At 43.5% G+C, this 21,031-nt stretch overlaps 2 protein-coding genes across 3 annotated transcripts in view; both read right to left on the minus strand.

Moving 5' to 3' along the window:
• The window catches only part of myo5b (myosin VB), a 77,290-nt gene extending 74,132 nt beyond the window's left edge, over nucleotides 1-3,158 (minus strand). Inside the window, exon 1 of one of the 2 annotated variants that reach the window (XM_031802517.1) lies at nucleotides 3,003-3,158. In XM_031802517.1, the coding sequence (XP_031658377.1) occupies nucleotides 3,003-3,080 (78 nt within the window). In that variant the 5' untranslated portion in view covers nucleotides 3,081-3,158. Of the gene's footprint in view, nucleotides 1-1,964; nucleotides 2,438-3,002 lie in introns of those variants that run through there. The other variant, XM_020457359.2, reaches the window with a different exon arrangement.
• Nucleotides 3,159-5,238: 2,080 nt separating this feature from the next.
• Nucleotides 5,239-8,749, minus strand: cfap53 (cilia and flagella associated protein 53). Its single transcript, XM_020457239.2, has 8 exons — nucleotides 8,127-8,749; nucleotides 7,501-7,730; nucleotides 7,221-7,394; nucleotides 6,807-7,110; nucleotides 6,480-6,698; nucleotides 6,142-6,358; nucleotides 5,870-5,972; nucleotides 5,239-5,744 (listed from the first exon to the last, which is right to left on the minus strand). Exons 1-8 carry the CDS (start codon nucleotides 8,199-8,201, stop codon nucleotides 5,501-5,503), a joined length of 1,566 nt encoding a protein of 521 aa, XP_020312828.1. The 5' UTR covers nucleotides 8,202-8,749; the 3' UTR covers nucleotides 5,239-5,500.
• Between the last annotated feature and the right edge of the window lie 12,282 nt (nucleotides 8,750-21,031).

The following is a 21,031-nucleotide window of genomic DNA, read 5'->3' on the forward strand; positions in this document are numbered from 1 at the left end:
CTGGGCCAATTGTTCGCCGCCCTATGGAACTCCCAATCAAGGCCAGATGTGATACAGCATGGATTCGAACCAGGTTCTGTAATGACGCCTCTTGCACTGAGATGCCGTGTCTTAGACCGCTGTGCCACATAGACTATGACTAAGAAGCATTGGTTGTGAGGGACATAGCACAGCTCCACACACATATACATTTGAAGACAATCCCTGGGATTTGATGGACAGTATAAGGGTTGCAGAGGAGGTGGAGCAGACTAAGCATGACCCACAAAGACCACTCTCATAGTCAATCCCCAGCCACCATAAACGATCACATACAGCAACTTTTACCATCCTAAGGTTCCTCATTTGCCATAAATGACATATGTCCTTATAGGGATGTTGGGATTTCCCAGACCAAAACATGATTCACCTCAGCATAAAAGGCCATTCTTCACAAGTGAGTACAGTTCAGGTATCACATGGCTTGGCCAGCCATGGTTGGTAGCCAAATACAGTAGGTACATATGAGGACAATGAACGCCAGCAATGTCCAGATGGCATTTTTGCTGTTGAATGGCCTCCTGACATGTGGCAGTCCAGTTCCATGGTGTGTCTGTCTCTAGTAACTACATGAGGGAAGGACTGATAGTGGACTGGGCCTATCATGGACAGTTCTGGGAGATCCAGGATGGCATGGATGGCATGTGAAGGCCCAATAGGTTTATGGGTCAATGAGTGTCAGGTTGTGTCGGTTCATTGTAGTGAACACCTGCCTTATGAGCTTGTTTATGTGTGGTACACCATAACTGTCACCAAGTCGAGATATACAGCAACTCCAAGGCAGATGGCCAGGATGGTGGACATGAAAGTCTGGAAGAAGCAATGTGCCAGCTCAAACCAAACAGGATAAGAGTGCACCAGAAAATCCCAATAAACATCAGAAATGCAGTGAGCCAGCAAAAGGTCATGTTAGATTCAGGCAGACATATTAGACTAGCAATGAATCAAAGCTCACTTCTAAATGATAAGGAGGTGATTTAAGAGCCCAATCCTGGAGGTGCAAGTTATACCACAGTGGGGGCAAGTTGTAGAGCTAGGAAGACGTGTCAGAGTCCAGGGTTACATTATCTTTCCTGTTGTTGGAGCCTCCCAGTTGCCTCATTGATCCTCAGAGGCTTGTGACTTGGAATAAATACTTGGTGTTGCCATGCCAAGCAGTCTGCTGCCTTTTTATATATTTTTGTACAACCATCCATTTCATATGAGAGACCTTCGAGATATGGGGGGGGAAAAATGGTTGTGCTTTGTTATACCTCGGGTAGGGGTATATCAAAAACTAAATCCCTTTTTGAGGATTGGGCACAAGCCTGTGTTACTGCATAAAGCATGTTCCCACCAGAAATAGAATATTCAATCAATCCATGATTAAAACGCCTCTTTTGACCCTCTTCACAAAGCAGCTTCAGTATAATTTGTTTGCAATTATCTATCCCATGTTCAAAACTCACTGTCGCCTGGGAGATACTGTACAATCAGATTATGAATGCTTTGACTCACTATCCTTTAATAAAAGATAACAGAAGTTATTTTATCTTAAGACTAGTCAGTATTGAAAATGTATGATTTTACTATTATGGCCACAACTAGGTCCAGCAGTAGCTCACAAGGCTAGAAGACAACAGTAAACTACAACCGAACACCGATACCAGACCGAAACTAAACTTGCTCGTGCACCTGTCAGACAAGCTGCAATGACATCCGAGCCAGCAGAACTGGGATGGCTGGCGCTCGATTTCTTCCTGAACACTTGTCATTACGCCTGCATTAAAATACATGCCATCCAAGCAGGAAACTGGCTACAATGGCGAATTCTACAATTACACCCTCTTTAGATGTGGTTGCCACAATAATTATGCAATAACAAAAGGACCTGGACTGGAGAAAGAAGTGTATATAAAGAATCAATTACTGTACAAATCACTCACCTTTGAATATAACTCGTTTACGGACATGGTCCAACACTATCAACGAAAACTGAAAAGTAACTGCAGCGTTTTATAAATGACAATATCTCATGATTGTTGATAATCCCGTAAAGTTTTTTCATCTAATTAGAAGTTTAATTCGTCGTCATATTCCCGAGTGTCGTCGTCCAGGGTTGAGTTAAATATGTTAGCCACTTCCGACCCCTTTCCTGGTCACGAACGGCAGGTGTCTTCACGTGGATGAGTTGCGTAACAACTCAGTGTTGCTTGATCCCCCTTATATTACTCAATAATGAAAAACGCCAACGAATGACGACTGGATATGGGTAGCCAGCCCCAGTAGGTTATAAGTGCAAATACATAAACTATAAATAGTTTATCAATAGCTTCCCTTTAGATCCTCCCCGTCGTATCCATGGACTCAAGTCATGTTGACTGGCAATAGCTCAGGCTGTACCGAAGTACCGCACGAGACCCCAACTGGCTCATCAGCGCACTACAATTTTATTCCAGCTCTAAATGAGAACGAACATTACAGTGGGGATACCATGGTGGACTGTGGAGGGGTAGGTCCAATTATGGGTTTAGGTCATAATGTTAAGTTGAAAACTTCTAATATACGCCTATATGTATGGCTATTATGTGATTTATCTTGGCACATTTTGGGAATCTTAATGAAATTAACGCAACTTTTTGCTCCACACCACAAAATCATTCTGAAAAGCAAAGGTATGGATAATCAATTACTATGATTTCCTGAACTCAGTGGACCTAGTATCTTAGTCCAAGGCAAGCATTAACACGTCAGAGTGTTATCTTTGATTGTAGTAGTACAATCTGTGACAGGAACTAGGCTGTTACCTGAAGCCTATAAAAATGTCATGCTTAAAATGTGAAGTTGTATGTCCATGACAGCTGCAAGATTACAATATTTTGGGAAATTAGACTTTAGAAAACACAGCATCATTTATACATCCTGTTCCGCATTTAGTCCCACTATGATCAACAATATCACAAAATACAACAGTAGTATGTTACCTTGCAGTAAAGTTCATGGTCAATCTTCCCCTCTTGTCTCTTCATTATGTTGCTATGTTCCTTCACTTGCCTTTTCATTATGGCGTTATAGTCCTTAGATACTGTATGTAGTAGAAGATTCTGCTACTCTATTCAGAGGTAGCTGTGATTATTCCATGTTCCAGATCATACTGTTCTCAATACATTATTATCAGTAGGCTATTTAAGCCTTAGCAGAAGGCAGGCTTGAAAGAAGAAAAAAATCCATTCCAATATCATGCCATGACTACACTCCCAAACCACTCCTTCTGCAGGTATGGGGTGTTGATTGACTTCACCTACCAGGCTGCTATATGGAATCTGAAAAGTATGCAGGCACAGTCAAAATAGATTCCACCCATTAAAATGATTATTTTTTAATTAAAGCCCCACCTTATCTCAGCTCACTGGTCACCATAGCAGCACCCACTCGTAGCACACACTACAGCAGGTATATCTCACTGGCCACCCCCAAAGCCAATTCCTACTTTGGTCGCCTTTCCTTCCAGTTCTCTGCTGCCAATGACTGGAATGAGCTGCAAAAATCACTGAAGCTGGAGACTCATATCTCCCTCACTAGCTTTAAGCACCAGCTGTCAGAGCAGCTCACAGATCACTGCACCTGTACATAGCCCATATGTAATAAGCACATCAATCTACCTCATCCCCATACTGTATTTATCTTCCTTTGCACCCCAGTATCTCTACTTGCACATTCATCTTCTGCACATCTACCATTCCAGTGTTTTAATTGCTATATTGTAATTACTTTGCCACCATGGCCTATTTATTGCCTTAACTCCCTTATCTTATCTCATTTGCACGCACAGTACATGGACTTTTTCTTTTCTTTTTTTCTACTGTATTATTGACTCTATGTTTTGTTTATTCCATGTGTAACTCTGTGTTGTTGTATGTGTCGAATTGCTATGCTTTATTTTGGCCAGGTCGCAATTGCAAATGAGAACTTGTTCTCAACTAGCCTACCTGGTTAAATAAAGGTGAAATATATATATATTTTTATTAAATAAAGAGAACAGAGATCACAGATGGAACAGGTCACAAGGAAAATGACTGGTAATGTGCTATTTGCTCATTTGGTTTCCAAATGTCAATCCATGCCTTGTACAAGAATACACAATTATTCTTCAACATTCTACAATTTGTACTGTATACATTCCACTGAAGGTCACATTGAACTACAGTAGTATTGATAACTAGCACAGATAAGTAAAATGGTTTGTAAGGAAAAGGGTTTGTGTTATTATGAAATGGGCCTAAAACAGTCGGTTACAAAGAGGATAGAGATTACTCAGTTAGTGCTTGTGAAATATTTTCCACAGCAATCCATTTGGAGAGTTGTGTATGCCTTATTCCACAGCAGGTGGTCCTAACGTTGGGGCTAACACCATGGGTTGCTTTGGGAAATGACACTGAGATAATAGGACTCAATGCTTTGACATGCCACTAACAACCTGTTCTGGTAACTCAGCCAGACTAACCACTGGATTCCTACCACCTGCTCAACTACCTACAGGTATGTGCCATGCGATGAGTCTAAGCATAATAGACTTAATGGCAGTATGACACTAAAATCCAGTTAGTCGAGTTGGGTGATACAATAAGCTTTTAGCCCAATTCTTATTTTTGGCACCACTAAATCATGCCTTATTTAAACATGCTAAATACAGGCACATCTAATTTTCGCTTGGTAGATTTATATAGCACATGATGCATTATCTTAAATGTCACACACACACACACACTTTCACACTCGACAAGATAGTTTTTCTTGTATCTTTCTCTGCCTTCACTTGCTGTAACTATATCCAGAGAAAGCAACTTATGCTCATGACACAATGTATTTCAGACTTTATCCCTGTATTATCCAACAACGTTATGTTTGCCATCACTTGATATTACATTACATTGCAAAATCCAGAAAGACACTGCTTTCTTGAAATGTATGCAGGCAGGCCTCCACCTCCACAGTAATATTATTCAATTGAAAATCGACTTATCCTTAAATTAGGTACATTTAATATACCAACAACGTGCTCATAAAGAGTTCCTGAAATTGAACTGAAAAAAATACATTTTCAGCGCTACCTACTGAACAAAATATTAACAGCTTTGTTCCTGGGGCAATCCTCCATCAATGTTTGCAATATAGCACTCTGCCATGGAGCAAAATGGAAACATTTTCTGAAATCAAAAATATGATTAAACTTATTTTATTTGCATTTAATATCCATTAGCCATTTTCTGAGAAACTTGGGACAGCTAATTTCGGATTTGTCTTAAGAGGATTACACATAAAGCACTTGCCGGAGATGTATGTTTGTGAGGTAAGACAGGATCAGGCATGTGGGTGTATGGTTTTTAGAGATTCGTTTTTGTGTATGTTGTCTGAATTACGAAAGTATGTGTTCCCTGTCGAGCCAGGCCATAAATGCATTTGCTTTACTTCACATGCTAGGTTACTCCAAGCTAAACTGTCCCTGTGGGTTAGTGGAAGAGGTTCTCCTGAAGGGGTGGACAGCCCTGGTGTGTGAGGTAGGCCTGGAGAGGATCTCCTGCATCTTCCTGTTGTACTGCTCCTGGTAGACCAGGCCTTGCTGGTGCTCCTGCTCTGTCTGAGATCTCCCCTCATCACGCAACTGCTGCTGGTACATCATCTGGGCCAGCAGGTCTGCCTGGAACTCCTGACAGCCCTGTCTCAGACTGGGAGAGGAAAGCAGAGATATGTATTAATTGTGAAGACTTCTGCTGTGTGTGAAAAAGGGTAAAATGATTGTGTATTTCTGTGAGAGGACGCATGTCAGAATCTTTGATCACACTATGCATACCGAGTTTTCTCTCTCTCATCCAGCAGTTTGTTCTCCTGTATGGTTTTGTTTAGCTCGTCTCTCTCCTCGGCCAGCTGAGCCTGTTTCTGCTTGTTCAAATCCACTAAAGAAGAAGCACAAATACACAAGCACACACACACACCATGAGACCACATCCCATTTAAAATATGACTTGTGATATAAACGATTCATTGTAAACTGTAAATCAACTGCACTGTCACAGAGGACCTGCCCAAGTGACAGATCTGCTTCCCTCTCTTCCGCTTTCTTACATTTCTCCTGGATCTGCAGGCGGCGTGTGTCCATCACATCCTTCATCAGCCTATCCCTGGCTTGTTTCTCTTTGTGACACTGCTCTGCCCTCCGGGCCCAGGTCTGCTTTAGCTCTGCCTCGATCAGCTTCTCTGTCTCTACCTCCTGTCTCTTCTGCTCCTCAAGCTGATCGGCCAGGTACTGCTGGTACCTACTCTGCTCCTCTCGCAGTTCAAGCTGTGGTACACACACGCTCAGTCAGTTATCATCTGCCTCTTGTAGTTTCATAAGATTTCTTTGTGTGCCAAATAGTGACAATGTGGTAATTTAACATGCTAATACGACTCCACTTTCCCACCTTCCTCGTGACCTTGCCCTGTTTCTCATCTCTCTCCTCCGTCAGCAGCTGCTCGAGCATGCTCATGTCCAGGGCCAGCTCGTCCTGCTGCTCCCTGGCCTGGCGCTTCATCTTCAGCCTCAGAGAGTGGTCGAGCAGCCTGCGCCGGCTCTCCTGACCCTGGAGCTTATGACGGTGCTCTCTCTGCTCCTCCAGATGCAGCATCTCTCTCTGCTCCCTCTGGGACACACACAGAGAAAAACAGAGAGGGCTCAATTAGTGATCACAAAGCAGAAACCCACACAGACACAGAGAGAAGCATCTCAGTTACAGGCTGAATTCGCCTACCAGTAGCAGGGCCTCTTCCTCTTTGAGCTGCTTGTCCTGTTCTCTCTGCTGCTCGGCAGCCTCCATCTGGACGCGCAGGTAGACCAGCTGCTGCAAGTTACTCTGGCGTTGCCTCTGCGCATCCTGGCCCTCCCGCTCCTCCTTGGCTCGCCGGTCGCTCTCCCACAGCTGAGCAAAGAGCTGCTCCTCCTCCTCTTTCTGCCGCTGCGTCACCTGCCGTGTACATAGCTGCGCAGCCCTCTCTGTGCAAATTTCGTCCTGCCTGCGCCGAGTCTGTTCAGTCCGGAGCTCCTCACTCTGCTCTCTGAAATTGGTCCATTTAAAAAATCTAATTGTATAGAGGTTTGAACACACACATAGAAAAGAAAGCTGCAACATTGTCTTGTAGAACCTCCCTTTAGGTGTTCTGTCTACCTGAATAGCTGTTCAAGCTTGTCTTCAACCACACTTAGTCTTTCACTCTCCCTCCTCTCTCGCAGTAACTTGGCTCTCTCTCGCATCTTGGCTTGTCTCTCCAGTACTGTCTCCTTCTTGGTCTCCATTTCTCTCAGCAGTTCCTTCTCCTCTGCCTCCAACATATCATGCAGTCTAAGGGAGACAGGGGTGATAGACAGACATGGAGCAATTGAAATACCTCTATTAAAAAAATATGATCAGCTGTTATAGGAACTCAACAGAAAGATTTGTCACAGACCTATCCCTCCTCTCATTGATGGTCATCTGATACTGCCCAATGGCATCTTTGACCCGTCTCTCAATGGTTCCCAACACAATGCGCCGGTCAGAGTTCTTCTCCCAGCGCGTCTTAAGGTCACAGGTGTTCTGGTACTTGGTGAACTCCAACACCTTGTCCCGGGCCTCCTCCTGTTTCCTTCTCTCCAGGATGAGGTAGTCTGGGGGCCTGGATGATGGGAACCTTGCCCTCTGGAAAAGGTTGGTGAGGGTTTAGTAATTATGTTTATGGGAGGCAGCAGATTCTCCTGACCAAGTGACCTGGCAAGGAAAACTCCAGGCCCTACTGTAGTTATTTGCTTTAACTAAAACATTGTACAGAACTGTCACACGGGAATCTATCTGGCTACAGTACAACTAGGGGCCAGTTTTCCTACCCAGGTCAACTGGGGTCAGGAAAAAAAAACATTTAAAAAATAATTCCTAGATATGTTTACTCTCTAATTTTACAAAACAATACGATTGTTTAGCAATGTACAACATGTAGTGACTCGTATTAACGTTAGCTAGCTAACGTTAGCTTGCGGTAGGTTTCTTACTAGCTAGGATACTAACGTTAACTAGCCACAGAGTTTGTGCTGAACTTACCACAGCCACTGAATGAGGTGTTGGTCCCGTAAACTCGCGACATTGTGGTTTATTTCTAGTCTGACTGGCCAACATACTTGGATACAAAACAAGCTTCTTCCCAGCCAGATACTCCTATTTGTCCTGCATCCCATCAAGTTTCCCAACTGTTTCATGGACCTTGACGAGGAGTCTCTCCGGCGATTTTGTTGACGGAACTAGTAAATTGTTACCATGACAACTACAAAACATGCTGCAGGAGTTGATCACTGGCGCCGTGTTCGAATACCCATACTAACATACTGTATTCTACATATTTAATGAGTATATACTACATACTATAAGTTAATTTTTGTATACTGTAAACGGAACAGTATCCTTTCAGTTGAGCGTACTAGCTCTTCACCGGGCTACCGGAAGTTGATGCTGTTGCTATGCAACCTCTTGCTAGCTAGTTAGCGTAACAAATTACTAGTTAGATATTTTACGACTTCGGTTGTGTTCTTAAATCCAACCTTGGGTGCCAGAGTCCGCTCGTAAATTCAGAGCGTTGTCATTGTCCGTTTGTAAAGTCAGAGCGTTTCGCTCTCGGAGCGCACACTGGACGCTAGGCCCGAGGAGTGTAGGGTTTGAGCGTTCTGACCTTACAACGGCAGTCAAGCACCATTTTTTTTCACCTTTATTTGACCAGGTAGGCGAGTTGAGAACAAGTTCTCATTTACAATTGCGAACTGGCCAAGATAAAGCAAAGCAGTTCGACACATACAACAACACAGAGTTACACATGGAGTAAAACAAACATACCGTCAATAATACAATAGAAAAATAAGTCTATATACAATGTGAGCAAATGAGGTGAGATAAGGGAGGTAAAGGCAAAAAAAGGCCATGGTGGCGAAGTAAATACAATATAGCAAGTAAAACACTGGAATGGTAGATTTGCAGTGAAAGAATGTGCAAAGTAGAAATAGAAATAGTGGGGTGCAAAGGAGCAAAATAAATACAGTAGGGGAAGAGGTAGTTGTTTGGGCTAAATTATAAATGGGCTATGTACAGGTGCAGTAATCTGTGAGCTGCTCTGACAGCTGGTGCTTAAAGCTAGTGAGGGAGATAAGTGTTTCCAGTTTCTGAGATTTTTGTAGTTCGTTCCAGTCATTGGCAGCAGAGAACTGGAAGGAGATGCGGCCAAAGGAGGAATTGGTTTTGGGGGTGACCAGAGAGATATACCTGCTGGAGCGCATGCTACGGGTGGGTGCTGCTATGGTGACCAGCGAGCTGAGATAAGGGGGGAGTTTACCGAGCAGGGTCTTGTAGATGACCTGGAGCCAGTGGGTTTGGCAACGAGTATGAAGCGAGGGCCAGCCAACGAGAGCGTACAGGTCGCAGTGGTGGGTAGTATATGGGGCTTTGGTGACAAAATGGATGGCACTGTGATAGACTGCATCCAATTTATTGAGTAGGTTATTGGAGACTATTTTGTAAATGACATCCCCAAAGTCGAGGATCGGTAGGATGGTCAGTTTTACGAGAGTTTGTTTGGCAGCATGAGTGAAGGATGCTTTGTTGAGAAATAGGAAGCCAATTCTAGATTTTACTTTGGATTGGAGATGTTTGATGTGAGTCTGGAAGGAGAGTTTACAGTCTAACCAGACACCTAGGTATTTGTAGTTGTCCACATATTCTAAGTCAGAACCGTCCAGAGTAGTGATGCTGGACGGGCGAGCAGGTGCAGGCAGTGATCGGTTGAAAAGCATGCATTTAGTTTTACTTGTATTTAAGAGCAGTTGGAGGCCACGGAAGGAGAGTTGTATTGAATTGAAGCTCATCTGGAGGGATGTTAATACAGTGTTCAAAGAAGGGCCAGAAGTATACAGAATGGTGTGGTCTGCATAGAATTGGATCAGAGACTCACCAGCAGCAAGAGCGACATCATTGATGTATACATTGATGTATACAGAGAAGAGAGTCGGCCCAAGAATTGAACACTGTGGCACCCCCATAGAGACTGCCAGAGGCCCGGACAACAGGCCCTCCGATTTGACACACTGAACTCTATCAGAGAAGTAGTTGGTGAACCAGGCGAGGCAATCATTTGAGAAACCAAGGCTATCGAGTCTGTCGATGAGGGTGTGGTGATTGACAGAGTCGAAAGCCTTGGCCAGGTCGATGAATACGGCTGCACAGTAATGTCTTTTATCGATGCCGGTTATGATGTCGTTTAGGACCTTGAGCGTGGCTGAGGTGCACCCATGACTAGCTCTGAAACCAGATTGCATAGCGGAGAAGGTACGGTGGGATTAAAAATGGTCGGTAATCTGTTTGTTAATTTGGCTTTCGAAGACCTTAGAAAGACAGGGTAAGATAGATATAGGTCTGTAGCAGTTTGGGTGTAGAGTGTTACCCCCTTTGAAGAGGGGCATGACCGCGGCAGCTTTCCAATCTTTCGGAATCTCAGACGACACGAAAGAGAGGTTGAACAGGCTAGTAATAGGGGTTGCAACAATTTCGGCAGATAGCTTTAGAAAGAAAGGGTCCAGATTGTCTAGCCCGGCTGATTTGTAGGGGTCCAGATTTTGCAGATCTTTCAGAACATCATCTGACTGGATTTGGTAGAAGGAGAAATGGGGAAGGCTTGGGTGAGTTGCTGTGGGGGGTGGAGTGCTGTTGACCGGGGTAGGGGTAGCCAGTTGGAAAGCATGGCCAGCTGTAGAAAAATGCTTATTGAAATTCTCAATTATAGTGGATTTATCGGTGGTGACAGAGTTTCCACTCCTCAGTGCAGTGTCCCAGAACTTTTTTGAGTTTGTGTTGCAGGAAGCAAATTTCTGCTTGAAAAAGCTAGACTTGGCTTTTCTAACTGCCTGTGTATATTGGTTTCTAACTTCCCTGAAAAGTTGCATATCACGGGGGCTGTTCAATGCTAATGCAGAACGCCATAAGATGTTTTTGTGTTGGTTAAGGGCAGTCAGGTCTGGAGAGAACCAAGGGCTATGTCTGTTCCTGGTTCTACATTTCTTGAATGGGGTATGCTTATTTAAGATGGTGAAGAAGGCATTTAAAAAAAAAAAAACAGGCATCCTCTACTGACGGGATGAGGTCAATATCCTTCCAGGATACCCGGGCCAGGTCGATTAGAAAGGCCTGCTCGCTGAAGTGTTTCAGGGAGCATTTGACAGTGATGAGTGGAGGTCATTTGACCACTGACCCATTATGGATGCAGGCAATGAGGCAGTGATCGCTGAAATCTTGGTTGAAAACAGCAGAGGTGTATTTAGAGAGCAAGTTGGTTAGGATGATATCTATGAGGGTGCCCGTGTTTACGGCTTTGGGGTGCTACCTGGTAGGTTCATTGATCATTTTTGTGAGATTGAGGGCATCAAGCTTAGATTGTAGGATGGCTGGGGTGTTAAGCATGTCCCAGTTTAGGTCACCTAGCAGCACAAGCTCTGAAGATAGATGGGGGGCAATCCGTTCACATATGGTGTCCAGAGCACAGCTGGGGGCAGAGTGTGGTCTATAGCAGGCGGCAACTGTGAAAGACATGTTTTTAGAGAGGTGGATTTTTAAAAGTGGAAGTTCCAATTGTTTGGGTACAGACCTGGATAGTAAGCCTGAAGAGTTCTGTCCATCTCTGCAGTAGATTGCAACACCGCCCCCTTTGGTCGTTCTATCTTGTCTGAAGATGTTGTAGTTAGGGATGGAGATTTCAGAGTTTTTGGTGGTCTTCCTAAGCCAGGATTCCGATACGGCTAGGACATCCGGGTTGGCAGAGTGTGCTAAAGCAGTGAATAAAACAAATTTAGGGAGTAGGCTTCTAATGTTAACATGCATGAAACCAAGGCTATTACGGTTACAGAAGTCATCAAAAGAGAGCGCCTGGGGAATAGGAGTGGAGCTAGGCACTGCAGGGCCTGGATTCACCTCTACATCACCAGAGGAACAGAGGAGTAGGATAAGGGTACAGCTAAAAGCTATGAGAATTGGTTGTCTAGGACGTCTGGAACAGAGAGTAAAAGGAGCAGGTTTCTGGGGGCGATAAAATAGCTTCAAGGTATAATGTACAGCCAAAGGTATGGTAGGATGTGAATACAGTGGAGGTAAACCTAGGCATTGAGTGATGATGAGAGAGATATTGTCTCTAGAAACATCAGTGAAACCAGGTGATGTCATCGCATGTGTGGGTGGTGGAACTGAATGGTTTGATAAGATCTCATGAGCAGGGCTAGAGGCTCTACAGTGAAATAAGCCAATAAACACTAACCAGAACAACAATGGACAAGGCATATTGACACCATGCTAATGTTGGCTAGCTACTTCCAGACACAAATGAGAGTGACCACTCTGACCATTTTACTCGCCATAGCAGAGCTGGTTAGGCAGTTTTTATGTTGTCCAAAGCGTTGGTAGCAACAATTTAATGACGCTTTTTTTGTCTGCCATATTCAACCGCTGTTGAGCACTCCTACATGCATTATTCTGTGCTCTGGACTGGTACACAATCGGAGTAGATAGCCAGAGCGAATTTACGAAAGCACCCAACGTTCATTGAGAATGCACAACGATAATACAATTTAGCTAAGAATGGAATAATTAAGTCAATAAACGTTGGGTAGTTAGATGGCCTATAGTTAATATACTGATGTATAAGTAGCCAACTAACGTTAGTTAGCTAACATACAGGTGTTGTGCCGAAAAGCTCGCCCTGCCAGAACCCCCCCCCCCCCCTTCTAATTTCCTTAATTTTTGTGGCTGGAGTCAAATACTTTCTGTGGCACACATCAGAGTCAAATACCTTCTATAGAACAAACTTCACGCCAGGATAGGCATCCAAAAGTAATAATGAATGTATGTGTGTTATATTAAACATAGTGGACGGAGTAACATGTTAGCAAGAAATAAACATTTTATTACTATGGCTGAATTATAATAATATTATTATTATCCTTACACTTTCAAAAATACTAGTAAAATGAGACATGGGAGAGATTACGAATTTTGGCTAAGATATGTATTTATAGACTACAAAATCAGTTGCGGATTTAGGTATGGGCGACAATGGCAGCCGCCCACCGCCACATACACTAGAAACAAATAGCCAAACCGAAAACTGCAGACAAAAATGCTTTCTGCTACTAAGATCAATGAAATGTAGGCTAAACTGACAACGAAGTGAAGAGCAGAAATCTCAAGTTCTAGCAAGCAAGTCGCAGCAATGAACGATTTTCGGCACAACGCCTGTTCATTCTGCTGTATTGATATGCTATGTGGTTCGTAAGGACAGCGTAGCTAACAAATTGTCAGCGTGTAAGGTAACTTATTGGAAAAGTCATTACTTTGACATTTCTCAACATTTTGTTGTCATAATTAGTTAAAGCAATGAATTTGTATCCGCTGTTGGACTTTGGCTGCATATTTTCCGCCATTTTCTTGAAATCTGAAAACGATGTGGATCCATGCCCATTTCTTGAAAAATTGCATTATGGGCCCTAAAGTACGGAAATAGTGTCTTTAAAAAATATATTTTATTAACAACAAATCAATACAGAAAGTACATGAGGGAACACAGGTATATATAGATTATATACAATGGACAATCGAGCTAGGGGTTACAATATCACATTACAATTACAAGGACCTCAAGGAACATACATACTTATAATTCTAACAGCTTTTTTGTTAGTAGAGTATTTAATTGTCTTAAGATACAGTTCAATTTATTTTTGTAGGGTAAGAAAGTGTTTTTTTGTTTGTAAATTTACATTTGTGTATATGAAATTTGGCCAAAAGAATAATGAAATTAATTACATAAAAATGTTCATCTTATTTCTATCGTATGTAAAGAATCCAAGAGTACATCTCTCCACAATAGTGTAAAACCTTCATAAATGTGTTCAATTATAAATCTACTGATGTCTTGCCACAGTTTTCTTACATGAATACAATGCCAAAAAAGATCCAACACTGTTTCTGGGCTGTCATTACAAAAGGAGCCATTTGAGTTGATGTTTTCCTTAAACTTCTTCATATAGTGGTTGGCAGGATAATATTTATGATTCATTTTAAAGGAGACTTCCTTAATTTGGTTAACATGTAGGTATGTGTGTGGCAACATCCAAACTTTTTTCCCAACAGATATCAATAAATCCATTCCAATAAGGCATGACATAAGGTATAGATACAACATCCTGCTGAAACAAGGTTCGTATCACTCTGTTGTTGAATGGACCAAAAGAGAAATAAATCTTTCCTACTGATGAGTCAACAGGGTCAATTGAAGGTAAGCTCTGGGGGTCAGGTCTTGACACGTTCCTGAATAACAGAGCAACACCTGAGGGAATGGCATCTAAAACAATTGCAAAATCGTTAGGTGTTACAGGGACTGTTGTGTATTGATATTCTAGTTTTGTCCCTTTAGGGCACCAGTAACCACCCTTGCTTACCTACGTTGAAATGCTTGGAATGTTCTTCCTGTGAAACCCATTAAACAATGCCCACGTTCATTGCTACTCCCGTCTCATGTCCTGTCCTTATATTAGTTGTCTAAGTAATACAGTGTGCTATACAACACAACTGGCGACGAGGAAGAAACGTTCTCACGTTTGTGCTCATCATCTTTGGCAGAAAGTCTTGAGTTAAATTAGTTTTTTTTTTCTCGCTGTAGAAAGACGCAAACAAAACGTGGAGCTAGCCAGTCGAGTGATGCCAGCTAGCCTTTGATGTCACGGCAACGAGTGCCTGGAGGGATAGGAAGAGTTTCGCTAATAAAATAATAATAATAAAAAAGTTAAGAGTTTCGCTGCGGGAGAAAGGGAAGTCAGCATGAGTTAAAAGAAAGAAAAAAGGGACTGGGAGTAAGGGACCGTGTGAAAAGTGTGAGAAAGAAAAATAAACCGAAATTGTCTGCATTGATTGGAAATATAGGAACTTTTGATGAATCTGTGGAACAATGGAGTTCTTACACAGAACGTTTTGAGTACTTTGTGTTGGCAAATGGAATTAAAGCAGAAGTCATTTTTGACTGTTATGGGAGGAAAAACATTCAATCTATTGCGCAGCCTAGTAACACCTGAAAAACCTGGTGATAAATCATATGATGAAATTGTGGCTACCTTAAAAGGACATTATTCTCCCAAACCACTGATAATCGCAGAGAGATTCCGGTTTCATAAGAGAAATCAAGAGGGGGAATCAATCTCACAGTTTGTGGCTTTATTGAAACAGTTTTCTGAACACTGTGAATTTGGGCGATCAATGAGTGACACTATACGTGATAGGTTAGTGTGTGGCATGCGCAGTGAGGCAATTCAGAAATGCCTTTTGACTGAGAGTAACTTAACATTGCAGAGAGCAAGAGAAGTGAGTACGTCAATGGAAATGGCAAATAAAGACACACAACAGCTAAGTGCATCGACCAAAGTGCATAAGGGGTCTACGGAGTAAAAAAAACAAGGCAGGAGGTGGGAAGCCATGCTATCGCTGTGGGAAACCAGGTCAACAAGCAGAGTAGTGTTGGTGCAAAGACTTAGACTGGAGAAGTTGTGGAATAAAGGGTCACATCGAACATGCATGGAAAAACAAAAAGACACAATCAAACAAAGTACTGAACAAAGGAAAAGTGACTTCAGGAAGTACAAAAAGAAAGTGCATAAAATGGAGCACACAGAGGATTAACAAAATTATACCCTGTCTGAAGGAGAAGAATCTTTGCATGTTTTGTCCATTTTAGACCATGGATACGGGTACTGGGTGACACCGCTACAGGATGGAAACGCAGTACTGATGCACGTGGACACTGGGGCAGCCATATATTTGCTGTCTGAGGCTGTATACAAGGAGAAACTACATCACCTAATACTACAGCCCACAAAGATGATGCCTGAAACATACACCGGTGAGATTGTTCCAGTGAGAGGAAGCGTGATTGTTACAGTGGAGCTCAACAAACAGAAGGTAAAGCTACCACTACAAAGCAAACATCCAGCATTGCTAGGACGCACATGGCTGGAAAAGATCAAACTAAACTGGCAGGAAATTCACATGGTTGCAAAAGATGACACAAACCTACAAGGGATATTGAGGAAACATGCAGATGTGTTCAAAGGAGACCTTGGCAGTATGAAGGACATACAAGTCAAAATGCTTCAAAGCTAGACCTGTCCCATATGCCATAAAACCAAAAGTTGAAATTGAGCTAAACAAACTAGTCGAGAGTAGAGTATTGGCTCCAGTGAATGTTAGTAAATGGGCTACACCCGTTGTTCCAGTCATAAAAAAAGATGGATCACTCAGACTGTGGTGATTTCAAAGTCACCATTAACCCAGTCTTGACTGCTGAAAAATATCCACTACCCCTCATTGAATACCTCTTTTCTGGTTTAGCTGGAGGACAAAATCTCAGTAAGATAGGCCTGACATAAGTCTATCTACAGATGCATGTGGACCAAGAGTCACAAGAACTGTTGACTATAGTGACTCACAAAGGACTGTACAGGTACCGGAGGCTTCCTTTTGGAATCACCTCAGCTCCGGGCCTTGTTTCAGAGCGCTATGGACCAGATACTGAGCGGGCTCACTCAATGCAAGTTTTTCTGGCCCTCTGTTGAGTACCGGGGCCACATCATCGACAGTTCGGGGCTCCGCAAGGCGCCATCGAAGGTGAAGGCCGTTGCGGAAGCTCCATCCCCACAGAATGTGAGTCAGCTGAGATCATTCTTAGGACTACGGACATACTACGCTAAGTTTGTGCCAAACCTAGGTAACATGTTAAAGCCACTGCATGAACTTTTGAACAAAACCAAACAGTGGAAGTGGACAGATGTGAGGAGGCCTTCAAGAAAGTGGAAACAGCCTTAGCTCAGTCAGAGGCCCTAACCCACTTCAACCCCAACTTGCTATTACAGTTGGCATGTGATGCATCGCCTTATGGCTTTGGTGCGGTTGTCTCACTCATCATGCCATCAGGTGAAGAAAGGCCAATTGCTTTCGCATCACGGACCTTAAGTAAAGCCGAGAGCAATTATGCACAGATAGAGCGTGAAGCACTCGCCATTGTGTTTGGAGTTAAGAAATTTCATCAGTTTCTGTTTGGCCGACAATTCACACTGCTGACGGACCATAGACCCCTTACCTCCATCTTTGGTCCCCACACCAGCATTCCGTTGCTTGCAGCCAGCCGCATGCAGCGATGGGCGTTATTGTTATCTGCTCACCAGTACGATATCAAGTACAGAAGGTCTGAGCAGAACTGCAATGCAGATGGCCTCTCAAGGCTTCCCTTACCTGTCACACACACTGAGCACTCCCAGGCTGAAATCTTCTACTTCAAGGAAGTGACAAACGCCCCAGTTATGTCTGTTCAAGTGAAAAAGTTCACCCACACTGATCCAGTGATGTCTGAGGTCGTGGACATTGTCACTCGTGGAAAAGGAGAGATGTCGGACAGCCTACAACCTTATCTAATGAGGAGAAACGAACTCACAGTTCAGTTTGGATGCTTGCTATGGGGTTTTTGAGTCATCATACTGCCGCCACTGAGAAGGCAGGTGCTTGAAGAACTCCATTCAGGGCACTGTGGCATGGTGCGAATGAACGAGATTGCACGCAGCTACTTTTGGTGGCCAGTCCTGGACGCAGCTATCGAAGACAAGGTCAAGTCATGTTCTGCATGTCAAAAGATGAGGAACATGCCTCAACTAGCGCCACTACACCCATGGGAATTCCCAGAGGAGCCTTGGCAGCGAGTCCACATAGACTATGCAGGCCCACTGGAGGATTGTATGTTCTTAGTCGTAGTTGACGCACACAGCAAATGGCTTGAGGTCACAGTGATGAAGAGCACCTCAGCGGAGAGAACCATCGAAGAGCTACGGTCAATCTTCAGTCGCTTCGGCTTGCCAACGCAACTCGTTAGTGATAATGGCCCCCAACTGGTGTCTGAAGAGTTCCGGTCATTCATGGAAGCAAATAGAATTCAGCACATCAAGTCAGCGCAGTATCACCCTGCAACGAACGGCCTCGCTGAAAGGTTTGTCCAAACGATGACCAAGCTTTAAAATCATCACAAGGGAACGGCTCCCTCAATAGGCGTCTAAACACCTTCCTGTTAACCTATAGAAACACTCCCCACGCTACAAGCAAAGTGGCACCCGCGTCAGCCATGATGAAAAGACAGCTTCACACGCGACTCGACCTCCAAAGACGAGACAGGTTGTACAGACACAACAGAGAGCACAGGTGGAGAGACGGAGCAAAGCAAAAGACAGAAGCTTCATAGCTGGAGAGAGAGTTCTTGCTCGGAACTACTGCAAAGGTCCAAAGTGGATACCAGCCACAGTGGTTGCACAAACAGGGCCTGTGTCCTACACAGTTCACACACCATAAAACATAATCTGGAGGAGACATGTGGATCAACTGTTGCCAGGAACCAACCTCAGAGATGACTCATGTCAAGTGACAAACCAAGATCAGCTACTGGAGACCTACCATGACAACGAGCTATCACCTGAACATCCACTGTAGCAACCTACAAATGTGGAAAGTGCTCCAGACTCACCTGAACCAGCCAGAGTGCCTACTCAGAGTACTGTTGCACCCCAGTCTGGGCATACACCATCACCACTCAGAGATAATGTGACTGCAGACTCACCTGTACGTCGTCATTACCCTGCAAGAGAAAGACGACCCCCTGACAGGTTGACTATTTAGTTCAGACTAACTAACCTCTGACATTGGGGCAGAATACACCCCTGGGTTAAGTCTGTGGACTGAGTCAGTCTACCCTCTATCCCTAGTTTAGAAAAGGATATTATATATATATAGGTTGTGTATGAGGTGAGGTTAAACTGTGGCTGTGTTCTAGTACATGATGGACACGGTGAATTGTGATTGACCAATGTGTTAGATTCCTTCTGGGACCCTGTTTGTTCTGAAATCTGCATAGAAAACTGTCCTATTATATATAGGTTGTGTATGAGGTGAGGTTAAACTGTGGCTGTGGCTGTGTTCTAACACATAATGGACACAATAATGGATATTGGAAATTAAATGTGAATTTCATACAAATGAATGTGGTATTGAGAAAACATATGAACCAGAGTTGACGTTCCACGATTTTGAGACCGGGGAAATTAAAACCATAGACTACAAATCCCATACCCAATTGAGAGAAACGTTTGTTGCGGAGTAACCGCCATGCTAAGTTATGTAACTGGGTTATATGTACTCGTACTGCTAGTCTAGCCACCTAGTAGTCTAGTCATCATGCCGCTTTCAGAGCATCTTGTACACCCGCTGAAGAGCCGCCGAGCTGAGCACTGACTTTTGATTGACAGCCGCCGAGCTAAACACTGAATTTTAGTTTTCCATTTCTGTTGGTATATCCTAAAGTACTAAAATGATTCTGACAATTGTTATAGAACCGATGGAATTTACTAATATATTGTTCCAAAAGGTGATTGCTGAATTATTTTTAGAAAGTACTTAAATAAATCACTGAACATATCCGAATAAAAATACCGGTTCCCAAAGTGATAAAATTATTCCGACAATTGTTATAGAACCGCCTGAATTCACTAATATATTTTTCCAAAAGGAAATCGCCGAATCATTTCTAGAAAATACCTAAATAACAAATTCAAATAAAATACCGGAGAAATACACACGTAACTGTCACCACATACTGACAAAATCTTTGTGTGCGAGGGTGGGGTGCAAGAGATAAGTCTGTGCCAGCACCGCGAATACATCCCTGGTCTCGATCAAGGACGGGCTAAGTATACAAAGATAGAAATAAACACATATTACACAGGACATAGTACAGGACTGACTGAAACCTAGAGGACACATTACAGACATTACCAGATGAGCTAGAACAGGAAATAGGAGCCAAATAAGACCTTTTTCAGATAATCACTGCCGTAGTTATATCTTGCCTAACCGCGTTAATAATTACCTTAGCAGTTCACGTAATTATTTTGTGATAACATGTCTGGCTCAACTACACCCAAACTCAAGTTCAATGAATACTTAGAACAGCGCATTACTGATAGAGCGGGAGGGAAAGAACAGTATAAAAAAGTAAAGAAAGTGTGGGAGGGGGTGAAACTAAAATGGATACAGGCAGGTTACCTTAGAGGGGGACCTCCAGTAGACGAGGAACTCCAATCTATGCAGAGAGGGCTAGAAGAAGCCGTAGAGGGGACGAAAGCAAGTGAGACAGAGGGGAACAAGACTCATTTGTTCAAAAAGGAAGGCACTAAAGAGAGAGAGCGAGCTGAAGCGGAGTTGAAAATAGGGACATGGGTGATACAAGAGAGTAGGAGGGTGCTGCCAAAAAAACAAACTGGACATGATGTGTGTGGCCTCAGCAGAGACCAAAACTCCACTCGAGAGTGGACATGGGTTGAAGCCCTGCCTCTGGCGCTGATGGCCATGAGAGCCTCACCAGGAGCAGGCACCCATCTCTCTCCTCATGAGATAATGACTGGTAGAGTCATGCCTGGTCCACCAAGGGAGGGAGGTCATATGCCCGCTCTTGATGTACAACAAATTGAAATGTTGTAATATGTAAAAAATTGACGGAACTCTCTGCAGCACTCTCTTCTCAGGTTCACATTGTCCAAGAGGGGGAGCTGCCGGGGGACACGCCACTACTGAAGGTAAAAGTTGGTGACTGGGTGAGGGTTAAAGTCCACAAAAGAAAGTGGCTGGAACCCAGGTGGACTGGACCGTACGAAGTGAAGGAGGATACTTCACCCTCAGTCCAGGTCAAAGGTAAATCAGGCGCACCTTGGCACCACCTTACACATTGCACCCCAGCCCCAACTCCTTCCAGAACACTGACTGAAGTCAGAGCTGATTTGAACAGCCTAATTTCGATACCAAATGAAGACACTCCTGACTCAGGTGATGGAGTATCAAACTCCATC

Source organism: Oncorhynchus kisutch, linkage group LG23, assembly GCF_002021735.2.
Source record: "Oncorhynchus kisutch isolate 150728-3 linkage group LG23, Okis_V2, whole genome shotgun sequence".
In the NCBI taxonomy this organism is placed as follows: domain Eukaryota; kingdom Metazoa; phylum Chordata; class Actinopteri; order Salmoniformes; family Salmonidae; genus Oncorhynchus; species Oncorhynchus kisutch.